Here is a 24,913-nt window from a genome sequence, read left to right as displayed (position 1 = left end):
GAAATTTAATAAGTATCAGCATAATACTTACTGTTTCCTATACCATGAAAGGACTCCATGTTCTAACACTACCCAGAATAACCTCCAGCCAAAAAATCTTGAACTCTAAGGGAAAAATTGGCAAAGATTTTCCAAGCTGACACATCTAGATTCAAATACCTGACTGATAAAAAGTACGTTATGACAGTTCTATCGTTGTCTTTCATCTAGATAGTACTATTGAACATTAAAAAATGATCAAATATGGGGGCTCCTGGGTGGCTCAGTTGGTTAAGAGTCTGCCTTTGGCTCAGGTCATGATCTCAGGGTCCTGGGATCAAGCCCCGCATTGGGCTCCTTGCTCAGCGGGGAGCCTGCTTCTCCCTCTCTCTCTGCTTGTTGCTCCCCCCTACTTGTGCTCTATCAAATAAATAAAATCTTTTAAAAAGTTTAAAAAAATTTTTAAAAAGTATCAAACATGAACTAAGGTACTCAGTGCAGTAATGAAAACGTTTTATCACTACAGAGGGACAGGAATAGAAGAAATGCCATACCAATAAGACCAACAATGAACACTGCTTATAGTTCTGACAATATTGTTCAGGGGTATTATGGGAAGATTTTCAATTGTGGACTTCAAAGTCTGGAATGAAACACTAAATAAAGAGTATTCTGATTTTATACAATATAAACATACTTGTGCATAAATATATAGAGGGAGTGCTTGCAAGTGCAAAAGAAAATGCATGCTCTAAAATAATTCTAGAAAACAACTCCAATGTGAATTTTTAGAACCAGATTTTATATGTGTGCTCTGTGACAATTCAAGTATTAAATTTCCTAATAAGTCCTCCCTACTTCAATATTCATAACAAAAAACATTGTAATTCTCTGATTAAGGAAAAAAATATGTTCTCCCACTCTGTTCTGTATAAGCTTGTCACCTAAAAGTGTCAGACCATCAACACAAAGGACAGCAATTGCTACAATAAATGGAAGCCTAATGAATTCCAGCACTACAGAAAATGGTTAATGTTGTCAGATCCAAGAAAGATTAAGTCAGAAATAATTTTTAAATTTTTAAAAATTTTTATATGAGAGTGAGCATGAGAGCGAGAGCACAAGCAGGGGGAGGGGCAGATGGAGAAGCAGATTCCTGCTGAGCAGGGAGCCTGATGCCGGACTTGATCCCAGGACCCCAGGACCATGATCCAAGCCTAAAGCAGACGCCCAACTGACTGAGCCACCAGGCACCCTTTAAATTATTATTTTAACAAAAATGGAGCACCTGAGAATTCTTTCCAGTTTTATAAATAAAATATCCCAGCCTACCTTCCAGAGAGGGCCTTCATATCGTTTCAACACTTTGTAGACAACCTGTTAAAAAAATGTTTTCATAAAAAATGCCATCTATATATTTCAAGAATTCAAAATCTTTTTCTAAAAAGGATCATATGCAAGTAGTCCGTTACTACATACCTTATTACCGATAAGAATGTGTTTCATTTCAGCACCCTGGGCAAGGTCAAGGGGTTTCTGATCTGTGTAAAAACAAGGAAAGAAAGAAGTCAAGAGCTTAATTGTATATAAAACAGATGCTACTACAGCACATAATATTGTTTAATTATTCCAACAACCGCAGCTTTTTCTTCTCCTCCCAAGCTACCCACCTGAAGCTGCCATCTCAACTCTTCCTGGCCCCCATTTTGGTAGCTAACTATTAAGCCAGCAAGCAAGATTAACTTCAGAACACTCTGTAGAGGTTCTGGGATCCTTCAGGTCGTCTTATTTTAGAATCATTGCATTAGCTTCCCATTGCTGCTATAGCAAAGTACCATAAACTCAGTGGCTTCAAACAGTACAAACGAATTCTTCTATAGTTGGGGAGCTCAGAAGTCCAAAATCAGTTTCACTGGAGCCAAAATCAAGGTGTAGATGGGGTCTCACCAGTTCTGGAGGCTCTAGGGGACAATCTATTTCCTTGCCCCTATCTAGTTTCTGGAAGCCACCTGTTGATTTGTGGTCCCATCTTCAAAGCACATCACTGCAACCGTGGCTGCCATCCTCCCAGTAAGGACAACTGTGATTGCATGGGGCCCACCTGGATAGCTCAGGATTATCTCCCTATCTCAAGACACTTAACTACTCACATCTTTAAGGGGGCCATTACTTGGCCTACCATAGCCACTCTTAAGCTGCTTCACCAGAGAACAGGTAGCAGAGAAAGCTCACAAGCTAAGAGCGTGAGGGTCCACAATTGAGGACAAAAGAAAAAAGGGATAATGGAGAATGAAACCAGTAAGGCATTATGGGCACTTTTGCAACGTTATACATGCGAGCACTCGATGTTTTGCCGAACAAGAACAGAATTTGTTAAAGTTACTTTTTTGAGTTCTGAAGTGAGCAGGCCACTATATGAAGCAAGCTAGCCAAAAAAAAAAAAAAAAAAAAAAAGTAATCTCCTAACCTGGGAGTAGAAAATGGCACTTTCAAAGTAACATACCTAACTGGAACTCGGTTTAAGGTAATATATTCTATCAAATAAACTTATTTTTTTTGTAAATTTAAATTCAAGTTAGTTAACATATAGTGTAGTATTGGTTTTAGGAGAATTTAGTGATTCAATACATACATACAACACCCAGTGCTCATCACAAGTGCCCTCCTTAATGCCCATCACCCATTTAGCCCATTTACCTGTCAACCTCCCCTCCAGCAACCCTGTTTGTTCTCTATAGTTGAGTCTCTTATAGTTTACCTCCCTATGTTTTTATCTATTTTTCCTTCCTTTCCCCTATGTTCATCTGTTTTGTTTCTTAAATGCCACATAAGTGAAATCGTATTTGTCTTTCTGACTTATTTCATTTAGCATAATACATTCTAGTTCCATTCATGATGTTGCAAATGGCAAGACTTCATTCTTTTTGATAGCTGATCAAATAACCTTTTTATAAATACCAAACACTGGCTGTGGTGTTAGGCAGCTTTTTGCATGAATTTCTCCTAATGAGGATCTACTATGCACCAACTAATATTTTAGGCACTGGGGATTCAGCAGTGAACATGACAGAAAAAATCGGGGCGGGGGGGCAGGTTAGCATGGAAAAAGAGAAAAAGATAGTAAATCAATAAAAATTACATGGCAGAGGCGCACCTGGGTGGCTCAATTACTTAGGCATCTGGTTCTTTTTTTTTATTATTCTTACGTTAATCCCCTACATTACATCATTAGTTTTAGATGAAGTGTTCCATGATTCATTGTTTGTGCATAACACCCAGTGCTCCATGCAGAATGTGCCCTCCTCAATACCCACCACCAGGCTAACCCATCCTCCCACCCCCCTCCCCTCTAGAACCCTCAGTTTGTTTTTCAGAGTCCATCGTCTCTCATGGTTCGTCTACCCCTCCCGATTTCCCCCGCTTCATTCTTCCCCTCCCGCTACCTTCTTCTTTTTTTTTTTTCTTAACATATATTGCATTATTTGTTTCAGAGGTACAGATATGAGATTCAACAGTCTTGCACAATTCACAGCGCTTACCAGAGCACGTACCCTCCCCAGTGTCTATCACCCAGTCACCCCATCCCTCCCACCCCACCCCCCACTCCAGCAACCCTGTTTGTTTCCTGCAATTAAGAATTCCTCATATCAGTGAGATCATATGATACATGACTTTCTCTGTTTGACTTATTTCACTCAACATAATACCCTCCAGTTCCATCCACGTCGTTGCAAATGGCAAGATCTCATTCCTTTTGATGGCTGCATAATATTCCATTGTATATATATACCACCTCTTCTTTATCCATTCATCTGTCGATGGACATCTTGGCTCTTTCCACAGTTTGGCTATTGTGGACATTGCTGCTATAAACATCGGGGTGCACGTACGCTTTCTGATCCGTACTTTTGTATCTCTGGGGTAAATACCCAGTAGTGCAATTGCTGGTAGCTCTATTTTCAACTTTTTGAGGAACCTCCATACTGTTTTCCAGAGTGGCTGCACCAGCTTGCATTCCCACCAACAGTGTAGGAGGGTTCCCCTTTCTCCGCATCCCCGCCAACATCTGTCGTTTCCTGCCTTGTTAATTTTAGCCATTCTGACTGGTATGAGGTGGTATCTCAGTGAGGTTTTGATTTGGATTTCCCTGATGCCGAGCGATGTTGAGCACTTTTTCATGTGTCTGTTGGCCATTTGGATGTCTTCTTTGGAAAAATGTCTGTTCATGTCTTCTGCCCATTTCTTGATTGGATTCTTTGTTCTTTGGGTGTTGAGTTTGATGAATTCTTTATAGATTTTGGATACTAGCCCCTTATCTGATATGTCATTTGCAAATATCTTCTCCCATTCTGTCGGTTGTCTTTTGGTTTTGTTGACTGTTTTCTTTGCTTTGCAAAAGCTTTTTATCTTGATGAAGTCCCAATAGTTCATTTTTCCCCTTGCTTCCCTTGCCTTTGGCGATGTTTCTAGGAAGAAGTTGCTGTGGCTGAGATCGAAGAGGTTGCTGCCTGTGTTCTCCTTTAGGATTTTGATGGACTCCTGTCTCACATTGAGGTCTTTCAACCATTTGGAGTCTATTTTTGTGTGTGGTGTAAGGAAATGGTCCAGTTTCATTCTTCTGCATGTGGCTATCCAATTTTCCCAACACCATTTGTTGAAGAGACTGTCTTTGTTCCATTGGACATTCTTTCCTGCTTTGTCAAAGATGAGTTGACCATAGAGTTGAGGGTCCATTTCTGGGCTCTCTATTCTGTTCCATTGATCTATGTGTCTGTTTTTGTGCCAGTACCATGCTGTCTTGATGATGACAGCTTTGTAATAGAGCTGGAAGTCCGGAATTGTGATGCCGCCGGCTTTGCTTTTCTTTTTCAACATTCCTCTGGCTATGCGGGGTCTTTTCTGGTTCCATACAAATTTTAGGATTATTTGTTCCATTTCTTTGAAAAAAGTGGATGGTATTTTGATGGGGATTGCATTGAATGTGTAGATTGCTCTAGGTAGCATTGACATCTTCACAATATTTGTTCTTCCAATCCATGAGCATGGAACGTTTTTCCATTTCTTTGTGTCTTCCTCCATTTCTTTCATGAGTATTTTATAGTTTTCTGAGTACAGATCCTTTGCCTCTTTGGTTAGATTTATTCCTAGGTATCTTATGGTTTTGGGTGCAATTGTAAATGGGATGGACTCCTTAATTTCTCTTTCTTCTGTCTTGTTGTTGGTGTATAGGAATGCCACTGACTTCTGTGCATTGATTTTATATCCTGCCACTTGACTGAATTCCTGTATGAGTTCTAGCAGTTTTGGGGTGGAGTCTTTTGGGTTTTCCACATAAAGTATCATATCATCTGCAAACAGTGAGAGTTTGACTTCTTCTTTGCCGATTTGGATGCCTTTTATTTCTTTTTGTTGTCTGATTGCTGTGGCTAGGACTTCTAGTACTATGTTGAATAGCAGTGGTGATAGTGGACATCCCTGATGCGTTCCTGAACTTAGGGGGAAAGCTCTCAGTTTTTCCCCGTTGAGAATGATATTTGCTGTAGGTTTTTCATAGATGGCTTTTATGATATTGAGGTATGTACCCTCTATGCCTATACTCTGAAGAGTTTTGATCAAGAAAGGATGCTGTACTTTGTCAAAAGCTTTTTCTGCATCTATTGAGAGGATCATATGATTCTTGTTCTTTCTTTTGTTAATGTATTGTATCACATTGATTGATTTGCAGATGTTGAACCAACCTTACAGCCCAGGGATAAATCCCACTTGGTCGTGGTGAATAATCCTTTTAATGTACTGTTGGATCCTATTGGCTAGTATTTTGGTGAGAATTTTTGCATCCATGTTCATCAGGGATATTGGTCTGTAATTCTTCTTTTTGATGGGGTCTTTGTCTGGTTTTGGGATCAAGGTAATGCTGGCCTCATAAAATGAGTTTGGAAGTTTTCCTTCCATTTCTATTTTTTGGAACAGTTTCAGAAGAATAGGTATTAATTCTTCTTTAAATGTTTGGTAGAATTCCCCTGGGAAGCCATCTGGCCCTGGGCTTTTGTTTTTTGGGAGATTTTTGATGACTGCTTCAATTTCCTTAGTGGTTATAGGTCTGTTCAGGTTTTCTATTTCTTCCTGGTTCAGTTTTGGTAGTTGATACATCTCTAGGAATGCATCCATTTCTTCCAGGTTATCTAATTTGCTGGCATAGAGTTGCTCATAATATGTTCTTATGATTGTATTTCTTTGGTGTTGGTTGTGATCTCTCCTCTTTCATTCATGATTTTGTTGATTTGGGTCATTTCCCTTTTCTTTTTGATAAGTCTGGCCAGGGGTTTATCAATCTTGTTAATTCTTTCAAAGAACCAGCTCCTAGTTTTGTTGATCTGTTCTACTGTTCTCTTAGTTTCTATTTCATTGATTTCTGCTCTGATCTTTATTATTTCTCTTCTCCTGCTCGGTTTAGGCTTTATTTGCTGTTCTTTCTCCAGCTCCTTTAGGTGTAGGGTTAGGTTGTGTACTTGAGACCTTTCTTGTTTCTTGAGAAAGGCTTGTATTGCTATATACTTTCCTCTTAGGACTGCCTTTGCTGCATCTCAAAGATATTGAATACTTGTGTTTTCATTTTCATTGGTTCCCATGTATTTTTTTAATTCTTCTTTAATTTCCTGGTTGACCCATTCATTCTTCAGTAGGATGCTCTTTAGCCTCCATGTATTTGAGTTCTTTCCGACCTTCCTCTTGTGATTGAGTTCTAGTTTCAAAGCATTGTGGTCTGAAAATAGGCAGGGAATGATCCCAATCTTTTGGTACTGGTTGAGACCTGATTTATGACCTAGGATGTGATCAATTCTGGAGAATGTTCCATGGGCACTAGAGAAGAATGTGTATTCCGTTGCTTTGGGATAGAATGTTCTGAATATGTGAAGTCCATTTGGTCCAGTGTGTCATTTAAAGTCTTTATTTCCTTGTTGATCTTTTGCTTAGACAATCTGTCCATTCCAGTGAGGGGGGTGTTAAAGTCCCCCACTATTATTGTATTGTTGTCGATGTGTTTCTTTGCTTTGGTTATTAATTGCCTTATATAATTGGCTGCTCCCATGTTAGGGGCATAGACATTTACAATTGTTAGATCTTCTTGTTGGATAGATCCTTTAAGTAGCATATAATGTCCTTCCTCATCTCTTATTACAGTCTTTGGTTTAAAATCTAATTTGTCTGATATAAGGATTGCCACCCCAGCTTTCTTTTGGTGTCCATTAGCATGGTAAATGGCTTTCCACCCCCTCACTTTCAATCTGGGGGTGTCTTTGGGTCTAAAATGAGTCTCTTGCAGACAGCATATCGATGAGTCTTGTTTTTTAATCCAGTCTGATAGCCTGTGTCTTTTGATTGGGGCATTTAGCCCATTTACATTCAGGGTAACTATTGAAAGATAGGAATTTAGTGCCATTGTATTGCCTGTAAGGTGACTGTTACTGTATATTGTCTGTGTTCCTTTCTGGTCTATCTTGCTTTTAGGCTCTCTCTTTGCTTAGAGGACCCCTTTCAAGATTTCCTGTAGGGCTGGTTTTGTGTTTGCAAATTCCTTTAGTTTTTGTTTGTCCTGGAAGCTTTTTATCTCTCCTTCAATTTTCAATGACAGCCTAGCTGGATTGAGTATTCTTGGCTGCATATTTTTCTCATTTAGTGCTCTGAATATATCCTGCCAGTCCTTTCTGGCCTGCCAGGTCTCTGTGGATACGTCTGTTGCCAATCTAATGTTTCTACCATTGTAGGTTACATATCTCTTCTCCCGAGCTGCTTTCAGGATTTTCTCTTTGTCTACGAGACTCGTAAGTTTTACTATTAGATGTCGGGGTGTTGACCTATTTTTATTGATTTTGAGAGGGGTTCTCTGTGCTTCCTGGATTTTGATGCCTGTTTCCTTCCCCAAATTAGGGAAGTTCTCTGCTATAATTTGCTCCATTATACCTTCTACCCCTCTCTTTCTTCTTCTTCTGGGATCCCAATTATTCTAATGTTGTTTCATCTTATAGTATCGCTTATCTCTCGAATTCTGCCCTCGTGATCCAGTAGTTGTTTATCTTTTTCTCAGCTTCTTTATTTTCCATCATTTGGTCTTCTATATTACTGATTCTCTCTTCTGCCTCATTTAACCTAGCAGTTAGCGCCCCCATTTTTTATTGCACCTCATTAATAGCCTTTTTGATTTCTACTTGGTTAGATTTTAGTTCTTTTACTTCTCCAGAAAGGGTTTCTCTAATAACTTCCATATTTTTTTCAAGCCCAGCTAGTATCTTTAAAGTGATGATTCTGAACTCTAGATCTGACATCGTACTAATGTCCGTATTGAGTAGGTCCCTGGCAGTCAGTACTACCTCTTGTTCTTTTTGTTGAGGTGATTTTTTCCATCTTGTCATTTTGTGCAGAGGAGAATAGATTGAGAGAACAAAATGCTAGCAGAGTAACAATGTCCCCAGAAAATATACCCTAAACAAATCAGAAAAGACCTGAAGCAGTGGAAAAAGAAATGGAAAGAGAGAAAAAAGAAAAAGATAAAAACAAAACAACAACAAAATAAAAACCAGAATGTGATCAAATATGATCAGGCTGGTATACAGATCAGTGCCACACACTAGATTTGGGGTGTATTTTGGTCTGTTAGAAGAAAGTGCCTCCCAAAATTTTAAAGAAAGAAAAACTTATATATGTACAAAAATAAGGGTTGATATGATGAAGGGATGGAATATGACTGTAAAGATGGAAATTATAAAAAATTTTACAAAAGGAATTGATAAGAAGTTGTTTGAAAAAAGAAAGAGGATTAAAAAAAGGAAAAAAAAGGGAGAGAGTGTGATCAGGCAGGGGAATAGAAAACACCATATACTAGAGATTTAGGGTATATTTTAATCTGTTAGAAGAAACTATCTCAAAATTTTAAAGAGAGAACAACTTATATATATATGCCAAAAATACGGGTAACTACTATGAAGGCATAGAATATGACTCTAAAAATGAAAAATAAAAATGTTTTTTTAAAAAAGGGATTGTTAAGATGTTGGTTGAAAAAGGGAAAAAGAAAAATTCAAAAAAAAGAAAAGACAGTTAAAAAAAATTAACTTTGAAAAACTAAAGAATCATGGGGAAAAGCCATGAATTCTATGTACATTATTCCTCTAGCGCTGGAGTTCTGCCGTTCTCATTGATCGATAAACTTGGTCTTGGCTGGCTGTTCTCGCTGATCTTCTGGGGAGGGGCCTGTTGCCATGGTTTCCAAATGTCTTTGCCGGAGGCGTAATTGCCCCACCCTTGCCCCCTCCCTGCTAAGTAATCTGCTCAGGTTTGCTCTCCAGAGCTTTTGTTCCCTGTGAGCTTTCTGTCAGCTTTGGAGGCAGAGAGTGAAAATGGCGGCCTCCCAATCTCTGCCCCAGAGGAGCCGAGAACTCGGGGCCCCACTTCTCAGTGAGCCCCCAGAGAAAAGCCATCAGTCATTCCCGTCTCCCCAGTCTCCAGCCGCACTCCGTGCTCACCTGGCCTGTGACCGCGCGTTTCTATCTCTGGCACCCGACCCCGGGTGGAGTCTCCAAACCCAGCAGATCCCTGCGGTGCACTCCCGCGCGGCTCCTCCCCGGGGAGGAAGGTGAGTCTCCCCGGATCTGCCGCTTGTTGGGTCCCTGCTGGAGGAGCAGTGGCCCGACTGTGCCGCGGATCACAGTTTATGGCAACCCTGACCTGAGAGCCCGCGCCTCGGCTCCATCTCTAAAGCCGGCTTCCCTGCTCCGATACCTGGGAGCTCTGCCGCACTCAGGCACCCCCGGTCTTTCTGTGACCGCGAGGGTCCTCAGACCACACTGTTCCACGAGCGTTCCACCCCCCGCTTAGCCACCAGAGTGACGTCCCTCAGCGGAGCAGACTTTTAAAAGTTCCGATTTTGTGCTCCGTGGCTCTATCACTTGCCAGAAGCGGCCGAGGGAGGCCCCTCCCCCGCCGTCTATCCTCCCGAATATCGCCTCGGATTCACTTCTCCGCACGTCCTACCTTCCAGAAAGTGGTTGCTTTTCTGATGAGAGAGTTGTTGCTATTCTTTTCTTCGATCTCCTGTTGAGTTTGTAGGTGTTCAGAATGGTTTGATCCCTATCCAGCTGAATTCCTGAGAGGAGACGAAATCCAGGTCTCCTACTCCTCCGCCATCTTGCTCTACCCCTCCAGGCATCTGGTTCTTGATTTTGGCCCAGGTCACGATCTCAGCCCTGCATTGATCTCAGGATCAAGCCCTGCATCAGTCTCTGTGCTCAGCGGGGAGTCTGCTTTAGATTCTCTCTCTCCCTCCCCACCTCTCACCCAGCTCTCTAAAATAAGTATTTTTTAAAAATTACATGGCAGATAATAAACCATGTTATGTTGATACTTTTTAAGTGAATGATACGATAGAGAATGACTAGGATACCACTTTAGACTGGAGACTGGGCAACTGATCAGGGTAGGCCTTTATGAGGAAAAGGTGTTTAAATTGAAAGGAAGGATCCAGTCTTGAGAAAATATAGGGGAAGGGCATTTCAGTAGATGGAACACTAAAAACAATTTACTGGGCAAGAGAGATAGAAGCCAGAAGCCACATCATGTCAGGGCTTTGTAGGTCAGACCTTTGTGAGTCAATACAGGGGTTTAGGTTATTTTATAATTTATTTATTTTTAAAGATCTTATTTATTTATTCATGAGAGACAGAGACGGGGGGGGGGAGAAGCAGGCTCCCAAGGAGCAGGAAGCCCGATGCGGGACTCGATCCCAGGACCCTGAGATCATGACCTGAGCTGAAGGCAGACGCCCAACCATCTGAGCCACCCAGGCGCCCTAGGTTATTTTAAATATGATGAAAAGCCACTGAAGGATTTTAAGAAAAAGAGTAACATGATCTGTCTTATGTTTAAAACTGTCAAAGTGTTAAAAAAAAAAAAAATTTTAGAAGGGTAATAGGGGAAATGTGAACTACAGCTATTTGATGGTTTTGTAAAATTGTTAACTAACAGGATGTTATTGTAGCAATGTTTTTAACAGCTCTGTTGAGATATAATTCACATACGATATAATTCACCCATTTAAAGTGTACATTTCAGTGGTTTTCAGTATATTCAGAGCTGTGCAACCATTGTGTGGCTATAGTTTTTTCTAAAGAAGCCTTATCTTTTATAAATATACTGAAATATATTTTTTAAAGATTTTATTTTTAAGTAATCTTTACACCCAACATAGAGCTCAAACTCACAACCCCGAGATCAAGAGTCACATGCTCGACTGACTGAGCCAGCCAGGCACCCCTATACTGAAATATTTATACACAAAATAACATAATAACAGGAGAGTGGCCAGTTTTGAGAATTCCTGAAGGAGAGTGAAGAGCACATCAATTAATTATACTATTTTTAAGCTTTGATAACTTCCATAATAAAAACATTTTTTAAAAGATCACCATGGCTACGGTGTGGAAAATGCCTTGTAAATGTGGGCAAGAGAAAAGCAGAGAGAACAGTTACAAAGCAGTAGCGATAGTCCAGGTGAAAGCTAACAGTGGTTTGGACTAGAGTTAGCCACAGACAAAATGGAGACAGAGGAAAATACAGAGAGAAGTTTAAGGGTTTCAGATTTTAAAGGTAGATTTATAGGACTGCTAATGGGCAAAACTTGGACTAATTATTACTTTAGTGGGGAAAAAACTTTTTAAAGTGTTAACTGAGAAATTAATAGCCACTTCAAGTTTTCTAGCTAGCGTATAGGAAGAGGTCTTATAAAAAGGTCTGCCAACTGTTATTTTTATTCTATCTACAGGGCACTTTTGAGAAATTATTCCTTTAGGCAAAGAGGAGGAGGACAGTGTGATTTCTTTCACAGAATTCTGCCCTACACCAAAAATAAATTCTGAACTCCTGCCAAGTAGCTGAAATTCCAGTACTGAGCCTTCATTTCTAGATTCAATGCCTAAAGTGCCTGACACACAGTAAGAATTAAATAAAATACATTTTGAACTGAATGAAATAGCCCCCCTACCCAGATAAGCACCATAACCAGTCAATTCAAAATTGTACATCTTTTATCAAACACAACAAAATAAAAACCAGGCATGATCCAATATTTAAATTTTTACATGATATAAATTTGTCCTTTAGTGAGAACACTAAATAAAAATGTCAACATTCCTCAAAGGAATTTATACAGAATGTAATTTCAATAACATACCAATGGTATATTTACTACACACCTAGAAGAAATTATTTTAAATGCCATCTGGGAGAATAAACAGGTAAGAATGTCAAAGATAACTGTCCAAAAAAGAAAAAAAAGAGAGAAACTTTATCAGATATTTACACATTATAAAAACAATCATTAAAAATGAGATACTTGCGGGCGCCTGGGTGGCTCAGTTGGTTAAGCGACTGCCTTCGGCTCAGGTCATGATCCTGGAGTCCCTGGATCAAGTCCCGCATCGGGCTCCCTGCTCTGCAGGGAGTCTGCATCTCCTCTGACCCTCCCCCCTCTCATGTGCTCTCTCTCATTCTCTCTCTCTCAAATAAATAAATAAAATCTTTAAAAAAAAAAATGAGATACTTGCAAAAGAAGAGACAGATGAAGCAATGAAAGAGAACAGAAAACAAAAGAGCATAAATTTTTTTTTTTTAAGGTTTTATTTATTTGAGACAGAGTGAGAGAGAGCCCAAGCTGGGGGAGGGAGAGGTAGAATAATAAAAGGTAGGAGAAAGGCATAAACAATGGACAAGGAAAGATTGCTCGATGAAGGGTATAAAGATAGGTGATTAGCAATTTGAGAGTCTCACATCCTAACACACACTCCTATATAAAGGTTGCTACTCGAAACCCTGCAAAAACAGGGCTGGGCCTCTGGCTACTTTCCCGAATTTACCCCTCTCCCCCGACTTGCCCTGCCATAGGCACCCTGACAGCTTTCTTCTTTAAATATGCCAAGTGCTCTCCCACCCCAGAGCTTTTACACTTGCTTGCCCTTGGTTTTCAATGCTCTTCTGCCAGGTATCCTCAGGCCTCACTCCTTAACTCAGCTCTGTGCTCACAGAGGCCTTCCCTTACATGCTTTCCAAAACAACGGCGCCCCCACCCCCCACGTCATCACTCTCTATGCCCTTCGTCTTGTTTTATTTTTCTGCACCTCACTGCCTGACATATGTGTATTTACATTTTGTCTATCTCCTCCCACTAGGACATAAGCTCTGAAAGTGTGGGGACTGTCAGGTTTTGTTGGCTGTTGGATCCCCAGCACCTACAATAGTTCTTGGCATACAGTAGAGGCTCAGCATTTGCTTAATGAATGAATGTGATTACAGATAAGCTAGGAGATAACAATCAAATATTTACCAAATCTTGACTTAAGTCTAGAAGTGTTCAAAGAAATCAAAGACAAGGATCAACAAATTTGAATAAAACTGTAATGTAAAAATTAGAAAGTTTCTAAAAAAAAAAAACTGGGGAGGGCGCCTGGGTGGCTCAGTTGGTTAAGCGACTGCCTTCGGCTCAGGTCATGATCCTGGAGTCCCTGGATCGAGTCCCGCATCGGGCTCCCTGCTCGGCAGGGAGCCTGCTTCTGCCTCTGACCCTCCCCCCTCTCATGTGCTCTCTCTCTCTCTCTTTCTCTCTGTCTCAAATAAATAAATAAAATCTTTAAAAGAAAGAAAAAAAAAAACTGGGGAAATTTAGTAGTAGAAAAACAGATAATCATTGTCCATATCATTGGAGCTTTGGGTGGTAAATTATATCCATGTGAAATACTATCCAGAAGGTGAGCCAAGAAAACTATGCTTCTGGGAGACAATATGGAAAAATTGTTGATACTTGATAAAAAGTACGAGTTTAATATGTCAGCTCTATTGACAAGCCATAAAACAGAAGGAGTAGACACTTTGAGGCATTTGCCAACCCTCACTCTTTCACCAGTGTCTGAGCACTGCTCTTTTCACACCCCCTGGGAGAGACGTAGCAGCCATGGTTGCACCATAAGGCCCTGCCCGAGTTCCAGCTATCTGTATCAGAGGCAGGCCCCAAACACAGTGGGTGCCATTGGATTATCTCCCACTGAAATTTAAAACTGAGGTTAGGAAATCCTGGTCTACCGAATGGAGTTCAGGGCAGTCATCTTCCAACATGTATAATGGAAAACTGATCTGCTAAGAGAAAGAAATGAGAGATCAAGCATTGAGAGGATACACATACAATGAGTGGTAGCCTTCTTGATTCCTAATAGCTCCTGGTTCCTGATTCTATCCCTTCTGATGCCTACTTTGTAATACCATGAAATAACTCTGTATTCTGATATTAGTAATATATGACCTTCCTTTTGCCTATACTCTTGAGTTAGTATTTATTATTTTAAACTTAAAAAAAAAAAATTGGGGGGGGGCGCCTGGGTGGCTCAGATGGTTAAGCATCTGCCTTCAACTCAGGTCATGATCCCAAAGTCCTGGGATCGAGCCCCACATTGGGCTCCTGGCTCAGCGGGGAGCCTGCTTCTCCTTCTCCCTTTGCCTCTCTCCCTGCTCATGCTGTCTCTCTCTCTCTCTCTCTGTCTCAAATGAATAAATAAATAAATAAATCTTTAAAAAAAAATAAATAAAATAAAATAAATTTTTTTTAAAGTAGGCTTCATACCCAGTGTAGAACCCACTGCAGGGCTTGAACTCATGATCCTCAGATCAGACCCGAACTGAGATCAAGAGTCAGATGCCCAACTGGCTGAGCCATCCAGGTGCCCCTATTATTTTAAACTTTTTTAAAAAGTTTGGTCTACCAGAGAATAATAACTAACGATTAAAAGCTAAGTGTTTATGGGTATTTGGGTCATAGGTGATTCCACTTTGTGGGTGCCTTCATTTTCTTCATTTTGAACGCTTAAGCATTAGTTTTGCAATTTTTAAAAAACTGTTCTAAAATAGGTATGAAAATAAGTGAGAAAGTTATACAATATGCCAAAGAAACAGACTATTTTAATAATTTTTTCTATAATGCAGACAGTAAGACTTAAAATACTTTCTCAGAAGGTAGCATCTTCACTTTTATCAAGAACACTTATAAACTATAGGGTTAAAGTATATTTAAACAATCATCAAATTTTTGATGTTTACAGGGACATTTCTTCAGACTGATATTCGCATGGGACTATTAATTCTTGTTACACTGGAATGCTTTTGGAATCTAAATTATGAAGGAATAACCATTATAAACCACCACCTAGAAGAACTATTCAAGTCTTTGGGAAATTGGTAAAGGCACTAGGAATCATACTGTTAACATGAATTTTTGGGGTACTGACTCTTTTGGCACTTTCATGATTCCTTCACTTAATTCCCAGGTAGGAAAATAACTGTAGTTCTTAACTAGTAATTAGTAGATAAAATTTAAATTATGTAACATAGTTGTTCCCATTGCTCTGTAGTTCATAGAGCCCACTAGGCAAGTCCTTTCCAGGTATCTGTACCCAACTTCCATTACGTTTATAAGTTTATTACCCTTCAGAAAAAGCCTGGAAAGACCACAAATACATGAAGGTTAAACAACATGCTACTAAATAATGAATGGGCCAACCAGGAAATCAAAGAAGAAATAAAAAATACATGGAAACGTATGAAAATGAAAATATAACAGTCTAAAACCTTTGGGATGCAGCAAAAGCAGTCCTAAGAGGGAACTATATAGCAATACAGGTCTACCTCAAGAAGTAATAAAAATCTCACACAACCTAGCCTTACACCTAAAGGAGCTAGAAAAAGAACAACAAAGCCTAAAACCAACAGAAGGAAGGAAATAAAGATTAGAGCAGAAATAAATGATATAGAAACTAAAAAAACTATATAAAAGAAAAATCAATGAAACAAAGCTGGCTCTTCAAAAAATAGAAAAGATAAACCTCCAGCCAGACTTATCAAAAAGAAAAAGGACCCAAATAAAATCACAAATGAGAGAAGAGAAATAACAAACACCAACACAGAAATACAATTATAAGATTATATTATGAAAAACTATATGCCAACAGACTGGACAACCTAGAAGAAATGGAGAAATTCCTAGAAACATATCAACTACCAAAACTAAAACAGTAAGAAATAGAAAACTTGAACAGACTGGTAACCAGCAAAGAAATTGAATCAGTAATCAAAAATCTCCTGGCTTCACAGGTGAATTCTACCAAACATTTAAAGAGTTACTATCTATTCTTTTCAAATTATTCCAAAAAATAGAAAAGGAAAATTTCCAAATTCATTCAATCTACTGAGGGCCTAAAGGCAGAGGAAGAATGAATTCTGTCACTTCTATTCATTCCAAATTCATTCAAATTATTCCAAAAAATAGAAAAGGAAAATTTCCAAATTCATTCTATAAACCAGCGTTACCCTGGTACCATAACCAGATAAAGACACCACTAAAAAAGAGACCCTAGAGGCCAGTATCACTGATGAACATGGATGTAAAAATGCTCAATAAAATACTAGCAAACTGAACCCTACAATACATTTAAAAAAAAATCATCAAAAAAACCATGATCAAGTGAATTTACTCCTGGGTTTGCAAGGGTAGTTCAATATTTGCAAATCAACATGATACATCACATTAGTAAAAAAAGGATAAGAATCATATGATCGTTTCAATAGATGCAGAAGAACATCTGACAGAATACAACATCCATTCACGATAAAAATCCTCAACAAAGTAGGTTTAGAGGGAACCTACCTCAACATAAGAAAGGCTATATATGAAAAACCCACAGCTAATATCCTAAATAGGGAAATATTGAGAGTTTTCTTGATGGTAAGGAACAAGAGAGGGATGTCCACTCTCAGCACTATTATTTACACAGTCCTGGAAGTCCTAGCCACAGCAATCAGACAACAAAAACAAATAAAAGGCATCCAAATTGGCAAGGAAGAAGTCAAACTTGCACTATTTGCAGATGACATGATACTATATATATAGAAAACCTTAAAGACTCTACTAAAAAAAACTGCTAGAACTGATAAACAAATGCAGTAAAGTTGCAGGATATAAAATCAACATACAGAAATCTGTTACATTTCTATACATCAATAATGAAGCAGCCAAAAGAGAAATTAGGGAATCGCTCCCATTTACAATTGCACCAAAAGCAGTAAGATATCCAGGAATAAAGCTATATAACACTGATGAAAGAACCTGAAGATGACACAAAGAAACAGGCATTCCATGCTCATGGACTGGAAGAATATTGTTAAAATGTCTATACTACCCAAAGCAATCTACACATTTAATGCATTCCCTGTCAAAATACCAACAGCATTTTTCACAGAGCTAGAACAATCTTAAAATTTGTTTAGAACCACAAAAGACCCTGCATAGCCAAAGCAATATTGAAAAATAAAAAGCTGGAGGCACCACAATTCTGGATTTCAAGTTATAAAGATGTAGTAATCAAGAGAGTAGGGTATGGCACAAAAAACAGACACATATATCAACAGAACAGAATAGAAAACCCAGAAATGAACCCACAATTATATGGTCGATTAATCTTCAACAAAGCAGGAAAGGATATACAATAGGAAAAAGAATGTCTCTTCAACAAATGGTATTGGGAAAACTGGACAGCAACATGCAAAAGAATGAAATGGGACCACTTTCTTACACCATACACAAAAATAAACTCAAAATGGATTAAAGACTTAAAATGTGAGACCTGAAACCATAAAAATTCTAGAAGAGAGCACAGGCAGTAACTTCTTTGACATCAGCCATAGCAACTTATTTCTAGTTATGTCTCCTGAGGCAAGGGAAACAAGAGCAAAAATAAACTACTGGGACTACATCAAAATAAAAAGCTTCTGCACAGTGAAGGAAACAATCAACAAAACTAAACCTACAGAATGGAAGAAGGTATTTGCAAATGCCATATCTGAGAAACAGAATCCAAAATATATTAAAAAAAAACTTATAAAACTTAACATTCAAAAAATGAATAATCCTTTCTCCACTGATTGCCTTGACACCTTCATCAAAAATCAATTCTCCCTATATATAGGTTGCTGTCTAGACTCCTGTTCTACAAATCTATATATCTATCTTTATACCACATCACACAGTCCTGAAATTAGGTTATGTGATGGTTAATTTTGTGTGTCAACCTAAACAGGCTAAAGAGATGCCCTGAAAGCTGATAAAACATTATTTTTGGGTCTCCCTGTGAGGGTGTTTCTGGATGAGATTAGCTTTTAAATCCGTGGACTGAGTAAAGAAGATCTGCCCTCACCAATGTGGGTGGGCATCATCCAATCTACTGAGGGCCTAAAGGCAGAGGAAGAATGAATTCTGTCACTTCTTGAGCTGAGACATCCTTCTCTTTCTGCCCTCTGACATAGAGCTCCTGATTCTTCAGCCTTTGGACTCGAGGACTTGCACTGGTGGCTTTCCTGGTCTCAGGTGTTCAGACTGAATTACACCATCAGCTTTCTTGGTTCTCCAGCTTGCAGACAGCATATTGTAGCAGATATCTGCCTCCATAATCACATATATGCAAGATACATATATACACATCCCACATACATGGTATATATGTGACATATGTGTATCTCGCATGTATAATGATATGGATAACTAATTGCCCTGGCATTATTTACTCAGTTCTTTCCTCATCCACTTTTCATGCCACCTTTGTCATCTATCAAGTTCCCATATGTACATGTTTTAATTTCCAAACTATCTGGTCTGTTCATCTTCATCTACCCTGAACTATACCAAGATCTAAGTGATCTTTTTTTTTTTTTTTAAGATTTTTTTTTTTTTTTTTATCCATTTGACAGAGAGAGACACAGCGAGAGAGGGAACACAAGCAGGGGGAGTGGGAGAGGGAGAAGCAGGCTTCCCGCGGAGCAGGGAGCCCGATGCGGGCTTGATCCCAGGACCCTGGGACCATGACCTGAGCTGAAGGCAGACGCTTAACAACTGAGCCACCCAGGTGCCCCCAAGATCTAAGTGATCTTATCCATCCCCTTACTAACTCTATATGCTGACAATTCCCAAATTTATATCTCCACCCAGAGATCTCCCCTAAGCACAAACTTCTATTTCTGACATCTCACTTGGATTGTAGAATAGGATTTCAAATTTTCAACACCTTAAAAACCAAACTCCTAATTCTCAGTCATTGCTATGCTAGCCTACCCTTCCCTGCAGTCTTACCCTACTCCGTAACTGGAAATTCCCTTTTTCCAGGTCCTCAGCTGAAAGACTGTAAAGTCGCCCTCGATTCTTGTCTTTTTCTCATACCTCACATATCCCAGCCATCAGAAAACCCTGACCCCTCTGCCTTCAAATTATGTAAAAAAAAAAAAAAAAAAAAAAAAAATCCAAACATTTACAACCACTTGTATGGCCACTATCCTGATCCAAGTCAATATCCTCTCTCACCAGATTATTCCAATAGCCTGCTTCCCTTTCTCCTCCTTGTCTTCCTAGGATTTATTCTCACAACAATCAGTGACCATTTTTTAGAACCTAAGTCTGATCACATCACTGCTGCATTCTAAGCCCTCCCACATCTTCCCATCTCACAAAGAGTAAGAGCCACAATTCTTATGATAACCCACAAGGCCTTTCACCATGCAGTTCCCAATGCCTCTTTAACCTCCTCCTCCAACCACTTTCCCCTCACTCTACTCTGGACAAACTGGTCTCCTTGCTTTTCATGACAGACATCACATACACCCCCCACATCTGCTGCCTAGGACCATCCTCATTGCCTAGATATTGACATTGCTTCAAGTCTTAATTATCATTTGCACAGAGCTTTTCCTGCCACCTTTCATAAAGCAGCAACCCTCGATATACCCAACACACTTCCAATTCCTCCTTCCTTGCTTTTTTCCCCCTCTCCTAGGCACTGATCTCATCTGACATAATGTTTGCTTTTTATTGGCTCTCTCCTATTAGAATGTAAGCTCCCCGAAAGCAGGGATTGGTTGTTGTTGTTGTTTTTTTTCACTGCTCTAGATCCCTAGTTCCTGGAACAGTATCTAGCACATAAACACTAAGTATTTGTTGAATAAATGAATATTTTACTTCCAATAGGTTCAGAATTAGTCTTTTTATCCAGCAGGACAACCCCCCTGCTTCTCTTCCATTTTAAAATTCACTGCCCTGGACTTTTCTATAGAAATGAGAGTCAGGTAATCAAGTCCTATGAAAACCCTTTGAGGATTCTGGCTGGGATTGCTTTGAAGTAATTTGGAGAGAACAGTTAGCTTTTTGATTTTTAGTTTTTTCCCCAAAAACATCATAGGTTTCTCCATTTTTAGGTCTTTTATATCCTTCAATTGGAACATGATGTTTTTGTTTTTTTGCCATTACCAAAGCATTGCATTTTTTTAAAGTTACATTTTCTAACTGCCACAATTAAATCATCAAGCTCCTTTTCTATTGCGTTAATCCTCCTTAACTTTAAAAACATGCTTAAACCTCTCTGCCTAAAAAATTTTCTTCTTGGCCATGAAACCATTCCTTCTGTTCTCAAATATTGCAAAGAAGCAGATGAGTAGTGCTACCTCTGCTTCCTCATTGCCTACTCATTCCTTAACCCCTAACACCTTGCTGTTGCTCAACTACCCAGTGGACACTACTCTTTCAGAAAGGAACTCTGGGCACTGAGTCACTGAATTCCACAGTGTTTAAATATCTATCTTCTTTAGTGTAAGTTGCACATGACAACAAATACACCCTACCCCTTTATTCCACATTTTAGCTCTTTGGCTTCCATGGAACTGATATTTCCCTCCCATCTCCTGAGTGTTTCCCCTTTTCTATCCCCTGGTTTCTCTTCTTTGATTCCAGGAAGAACCTATATCTATCCTAGAGATACAGGGAAAGCCTGTCTGGAGAAGACAATTTGAGCTAACTTTTAAAATGAGACTAGGGTTTACCACACAGACAAGCATGAAAAGGGCATTTCTGTCAGGGAGAAGAGCACAGGCAGGGTAGGGACAGCATGGTTAACCAGAGACTCAAACAGTTTGGTATGTCTAGAGCAGTTTATGTCCAATATAGTGGACACTAATCACATGTAGCTATGCAGTACTTGAAATGTGGCTAATTCAAACTGAGATGTGCTGTTAAGTGCAAAATACACACCAGATTTCAAAGACTTAATATCAAAAAGGAGATGTAAAATCTCACTATTTTTCACTGATTACATGTTGACATGGTTTTTGGATATACTGTTTTAAATAAAATAGATTATTAAAATTAATTTCATTGGTTTCTTTTTACTTTTTAAATGTGCCTACTAGAAAACTTAAAATTACATATGTGGCTCTCATTATGTATCTATTGGTTAATGCCAGTCTATAGCATAAAGGACAAAGGAAGGGAGGAGAGCAGAAAATTCTATCATTAATTTTCTTTTTCCTTTCTACTCCTATCGAGGTCAATAAAAGTTCAGGCCCTAATTACCTCTCACCTAAGACCACTCCAATGGTCCTACTGACCCCTCCCTATAGTCCTGGTTCTGTCACAACCCATCCCAGATACTGTAACCATTAATCTTTTTAAAGTACTTCATCTCTCCACTGCTCACCTATTTCTTTATCATGGTCCCCTGAACTTCCAAATTAAGGGGTAAAATGATCTGGCATCTTAAGGCTTTCCACTATGTAAGCCTAATCTGCATTTATAGGATTACCTAGTACTGCTCCCCTTTACATGTGTGGATATACCAAAATGAGGATGTCACCTAAACTTGACTTGAATTTTTTTACCTTGATGCCTTTGTCATAATCTTCTCTCTGCTTAGAATACCCTTTCCAAAATTTAATGAGATTCTGTTTATGTTTAAAAAGAAAAAAATATGAGTGGGGCCTTTTGTTAGAGATACAGGTATTTAGAGAGGATTAAAAAAAAAATTCCTACTAGGACTTCAGTCTATACTAAATATCTATTCCTTCATGAAGCCATTTCTAATTACTTAAGCCTTCAACAAACATGCAACATGTAGAAGGTGTCATGTGCTATACATTACTATAGATCCCAGGTAAACCAGACAGTAAGGTATTAGCTCTGCCTTTAGGAATTCAGTCTCATGGGATGCAACTACATAAGTCAGCAATTATCATGGAGTAGGATTTTGGCAAAGATGGAGGTGAAAAGAGGGTCCTGGTGGACCACTGCCAAGTCAAGTCCTAATCCAGGTTTGGTGGTAGGCAGAGGGGAGGGAAGCATCCTTAAAAGTGAATGGCCCATTAGGCATTAGCAATGTTCCCCCTTTGAATACCCAGGACACCTTTTGTAGCTTCCCTTGTGGTTATATGATCCCATCTCTGATACTGTCATGCATGTAGAGTTGAAACTCATTACCTGTATATTCCATACTTGCATTTGTGCCTATTGCTAAAATTTGTAACCCCAAAATCAATACTTACAGCAATTTCTTGGTCATTCACAGGCAAATCCCAAGTGGTGAAAAATTTGAGTCTTCTCATGTTTCCAGCTGAGGTAGAACAAGGTGGCGCTCTGCCTTCTTGTTTCAGCTCTCACACAGAAAACAAATGTCCCTATCACAGTCTACCTAGTACTGCCACGTTTTCAGTATTTTTGCTTTTTGTTGGTGGTTTCACTGTTGAAACTGGCCACCAAACATGGCACTGAATTGTTATCTAATGTTCCTAAGAGCAAGAGAGCTATGATGTGCTTTATGGAGAATATATTAGACAAACTCTGCTCAGGCATGAGTGTTAGTGCTGTTGGCATAAGCTCTATGTTCATGAATTAACAATATATATTAAAGTGTTTTAAAGCAGAAATACACACAAAATAAAGTTATATATTAATCAGTATAAAAATGTTGTGACCAGAGGCTTTCAAGAATGTAACTCCAGGGGCACCTGGGTGGCTCAGTAGTTAAGCGTCTGCCTTCGGCTCAGGTCATGATCCCAGGGTCCTGGGATCGAGCCCCACATCAGGTTCCCTGCTCAGCGGGAAGTCTGTTTCTCCCTCTCCCTCTCCCCCTGCTTGTGATCCTGCTCTCACTGTGTCTCTGTCAAATAAATAAATAAAATCTTAAAAAAAAAAAAAAGACTGTAACTCCATATTCCCCCTAGGACCAATGGCTCAGTATTCATTAATTCTCTGTTCACAACAACTTGGCAGAACGTAAGTATCTTAAATAATGAGAATCAACTATATTCTCTTTCCCTCGAGAGGGGGGAGACCTATTTTAATCATTACAGCCCCCTATGGAATAAGTATTATTCAACAGTTAACTCTTAAACTAGGAAGCAAATTAGTAAGTTTTTTTCTTTTGTGTGAATGCCTTGACTTCAAAATTAAGTAGGAGCCATATAGTTTAACAAAGGGTGGATATTAAAACAAAGCAATTTTATATGGCACTGACTTATTTTTATAGCTTCCAAATGACCAACAATGGCTTTTACCAACATGCTTACCATTTTTGTTCTTCAGATTTGGGTCTGCTCCACTTTTCAGAAGCTTTAAGGCACACTGCTTATGAGCCCGGTAAGCTGCACAATGCAAGGGTGTATTTCCTAACTGATCCGAACAATTAACATCAGGAGGATTGGGCCTGTTGAGCTAACGAATGAAAAAATGCAATGCAGAATTACACATGAAAGATAGACTTCCTCCCATAAAACACATTAAGGTATAACTGCATGTTCAGGGGTGCCCTCAAACTATAGAAGCTGATGAACACCAGAGCTCTAGGAAGCTAGATGGTCAGGAACTTCTTGCTCACTAAACCAGCAAATCCAGGTCACTCCCCATGTTTGTCCTCGAGGTGCCAGGAAAGCTCAGGCCCCACATTCCCATGACCAGAGACACCACACACTACACCAATGTCACCCCACCCACCCCGGACATTAAGATTTCACTAAGATTTGCTCCCTTCTACCAGTCTTGTGATTCATACTTGGGACAGCAAAAATACAAACCAGTCTCCCATAGGCAATCATTCAGAAGAGTTAAACTCATAAATGTTAAATGTATAAATGTTAAAGTTCTACGGAATTTGTTGTTCCCAAATGACTGCTTTAAAAACTTCTTTACATAGTCTCCATTTCACAAAGCTTAAAAAATGTTTGAGGCACTTTACTTGGAAACCAAAGAGGCCTTTTCAAATGAGCTGAAATAACTTTAAAGCAAATGGCAATGCTTCAGTCTTGAATTTAGAACAAATTTGGTTTCATGTTTAATGAGACTATGCGGGATATGGAAACTAGAAAGTAGGTCTCCAAAAGGAAAAAAAAAATGGGTAAAGTTTTCAGTCTGTTCTAACATGATATAAATATTCCCAAGTATTGTCCCTTCTTTATATGTTACTTTCTAAAAGTGTAGCACACCTTTCAGAAATTGCTTATCAAAATTAGAGAAACTTGTTCCTTTATTGGATCCTATATATTGTTTCAATTTTAAATTGGCTTACTCTGGAAAAAATTATCCTTACATTAAGTATTTGCCTTGAAAACTCAGTTTCTTAATCCATCAGGTTTTCAGTAGGGGGTGGGGATGTAAATAAATTCAGAGAAAAATATAATCATTACAATGTATCCTGCCTAAACTGTAATTATGCCAAGTGTTTTTAGATACTTAAGAATGCTTGTACTATTATTATACTCTCCAGTATTTTGGTCCCACAATTTGACTAAATTATGAAGTTAACATTAAGTTAAAATTTTCCTGAAAGGTAAAGAACACACGTTGTTGTTGCTGTTTTACCAGAGCTATGAGTTCTGCTGTTCTGCCTTCTCTCGCTGCTGCCAAGAGTTCTTCTTCAAGCTTTCTTTGTTGAGTCCTTTCTACAGCTGTGAAAGGAAAGTACATGTTACTCTACTTCTAGTTAGATTCCTATAGCAAAATCATTACAAAGATGTATGAATAAAGCGATCTGGGGTAAAAAAG

At 39.0% G+C, this 24,913-nt stretch overlaps 1 protein-coding gene across 4 annotated transcripts in view; it reads right to left on the bottom strand.

Moving 5' to 3' along the window:
• OSBPL1A (oxysterol binding protein like 1A) overlaps positions 1-24,913 on the bottom strand; it is a 224,526-nt gene that overhangs the window by 149,705 nt on the left and 49,908 nt on the right. For all 4 annotated transcript variants that reach the window (XM_034995759.1, XM_034995760.1, XM_034995761.1 and 1 more), the window contains 5 exons: positions 24,731-24,816; positions 23,443-23,587; positions 1,459-1,520; positions 1,312-1,356; positions 32-105 (listed from right to left, as the gene is read on the bottom strand). In XM_034995759.1, coding sequence (XP_034851650.1) covers positions 32-105; positions 1,312-1,356; positions 1,459-1,520; positions 23,443-23,587; positions 24,731-24,816 — 412 coding nt within the window. The remainder of the gene's footprint in view (positions 1-31; positions 106-1,311; positions 1,357-1,458; positions 1,521-23,442; positions 23,588-24,730; positions 24,817-24,913) is intronic.

Source organism: Mirounga leonina, unplaced genomic scaffold (genome assembly GCF_011800145.1).
Source record: "Mirounga leonina isolate KUSES-001 unplaced genomic scaffold, KU_Mleo_1.0 Mir_93, whole genome shotgun sequence".
Lineage (NCBI taxonomy): Eukaryota > Metazoa > Chordata > Mammalia > Carnivora > Phocidae > Mirounga > Mirounga leonina.
This window is presented reverse-complemented; position numbering and strand designations above follow the sequence as displayed.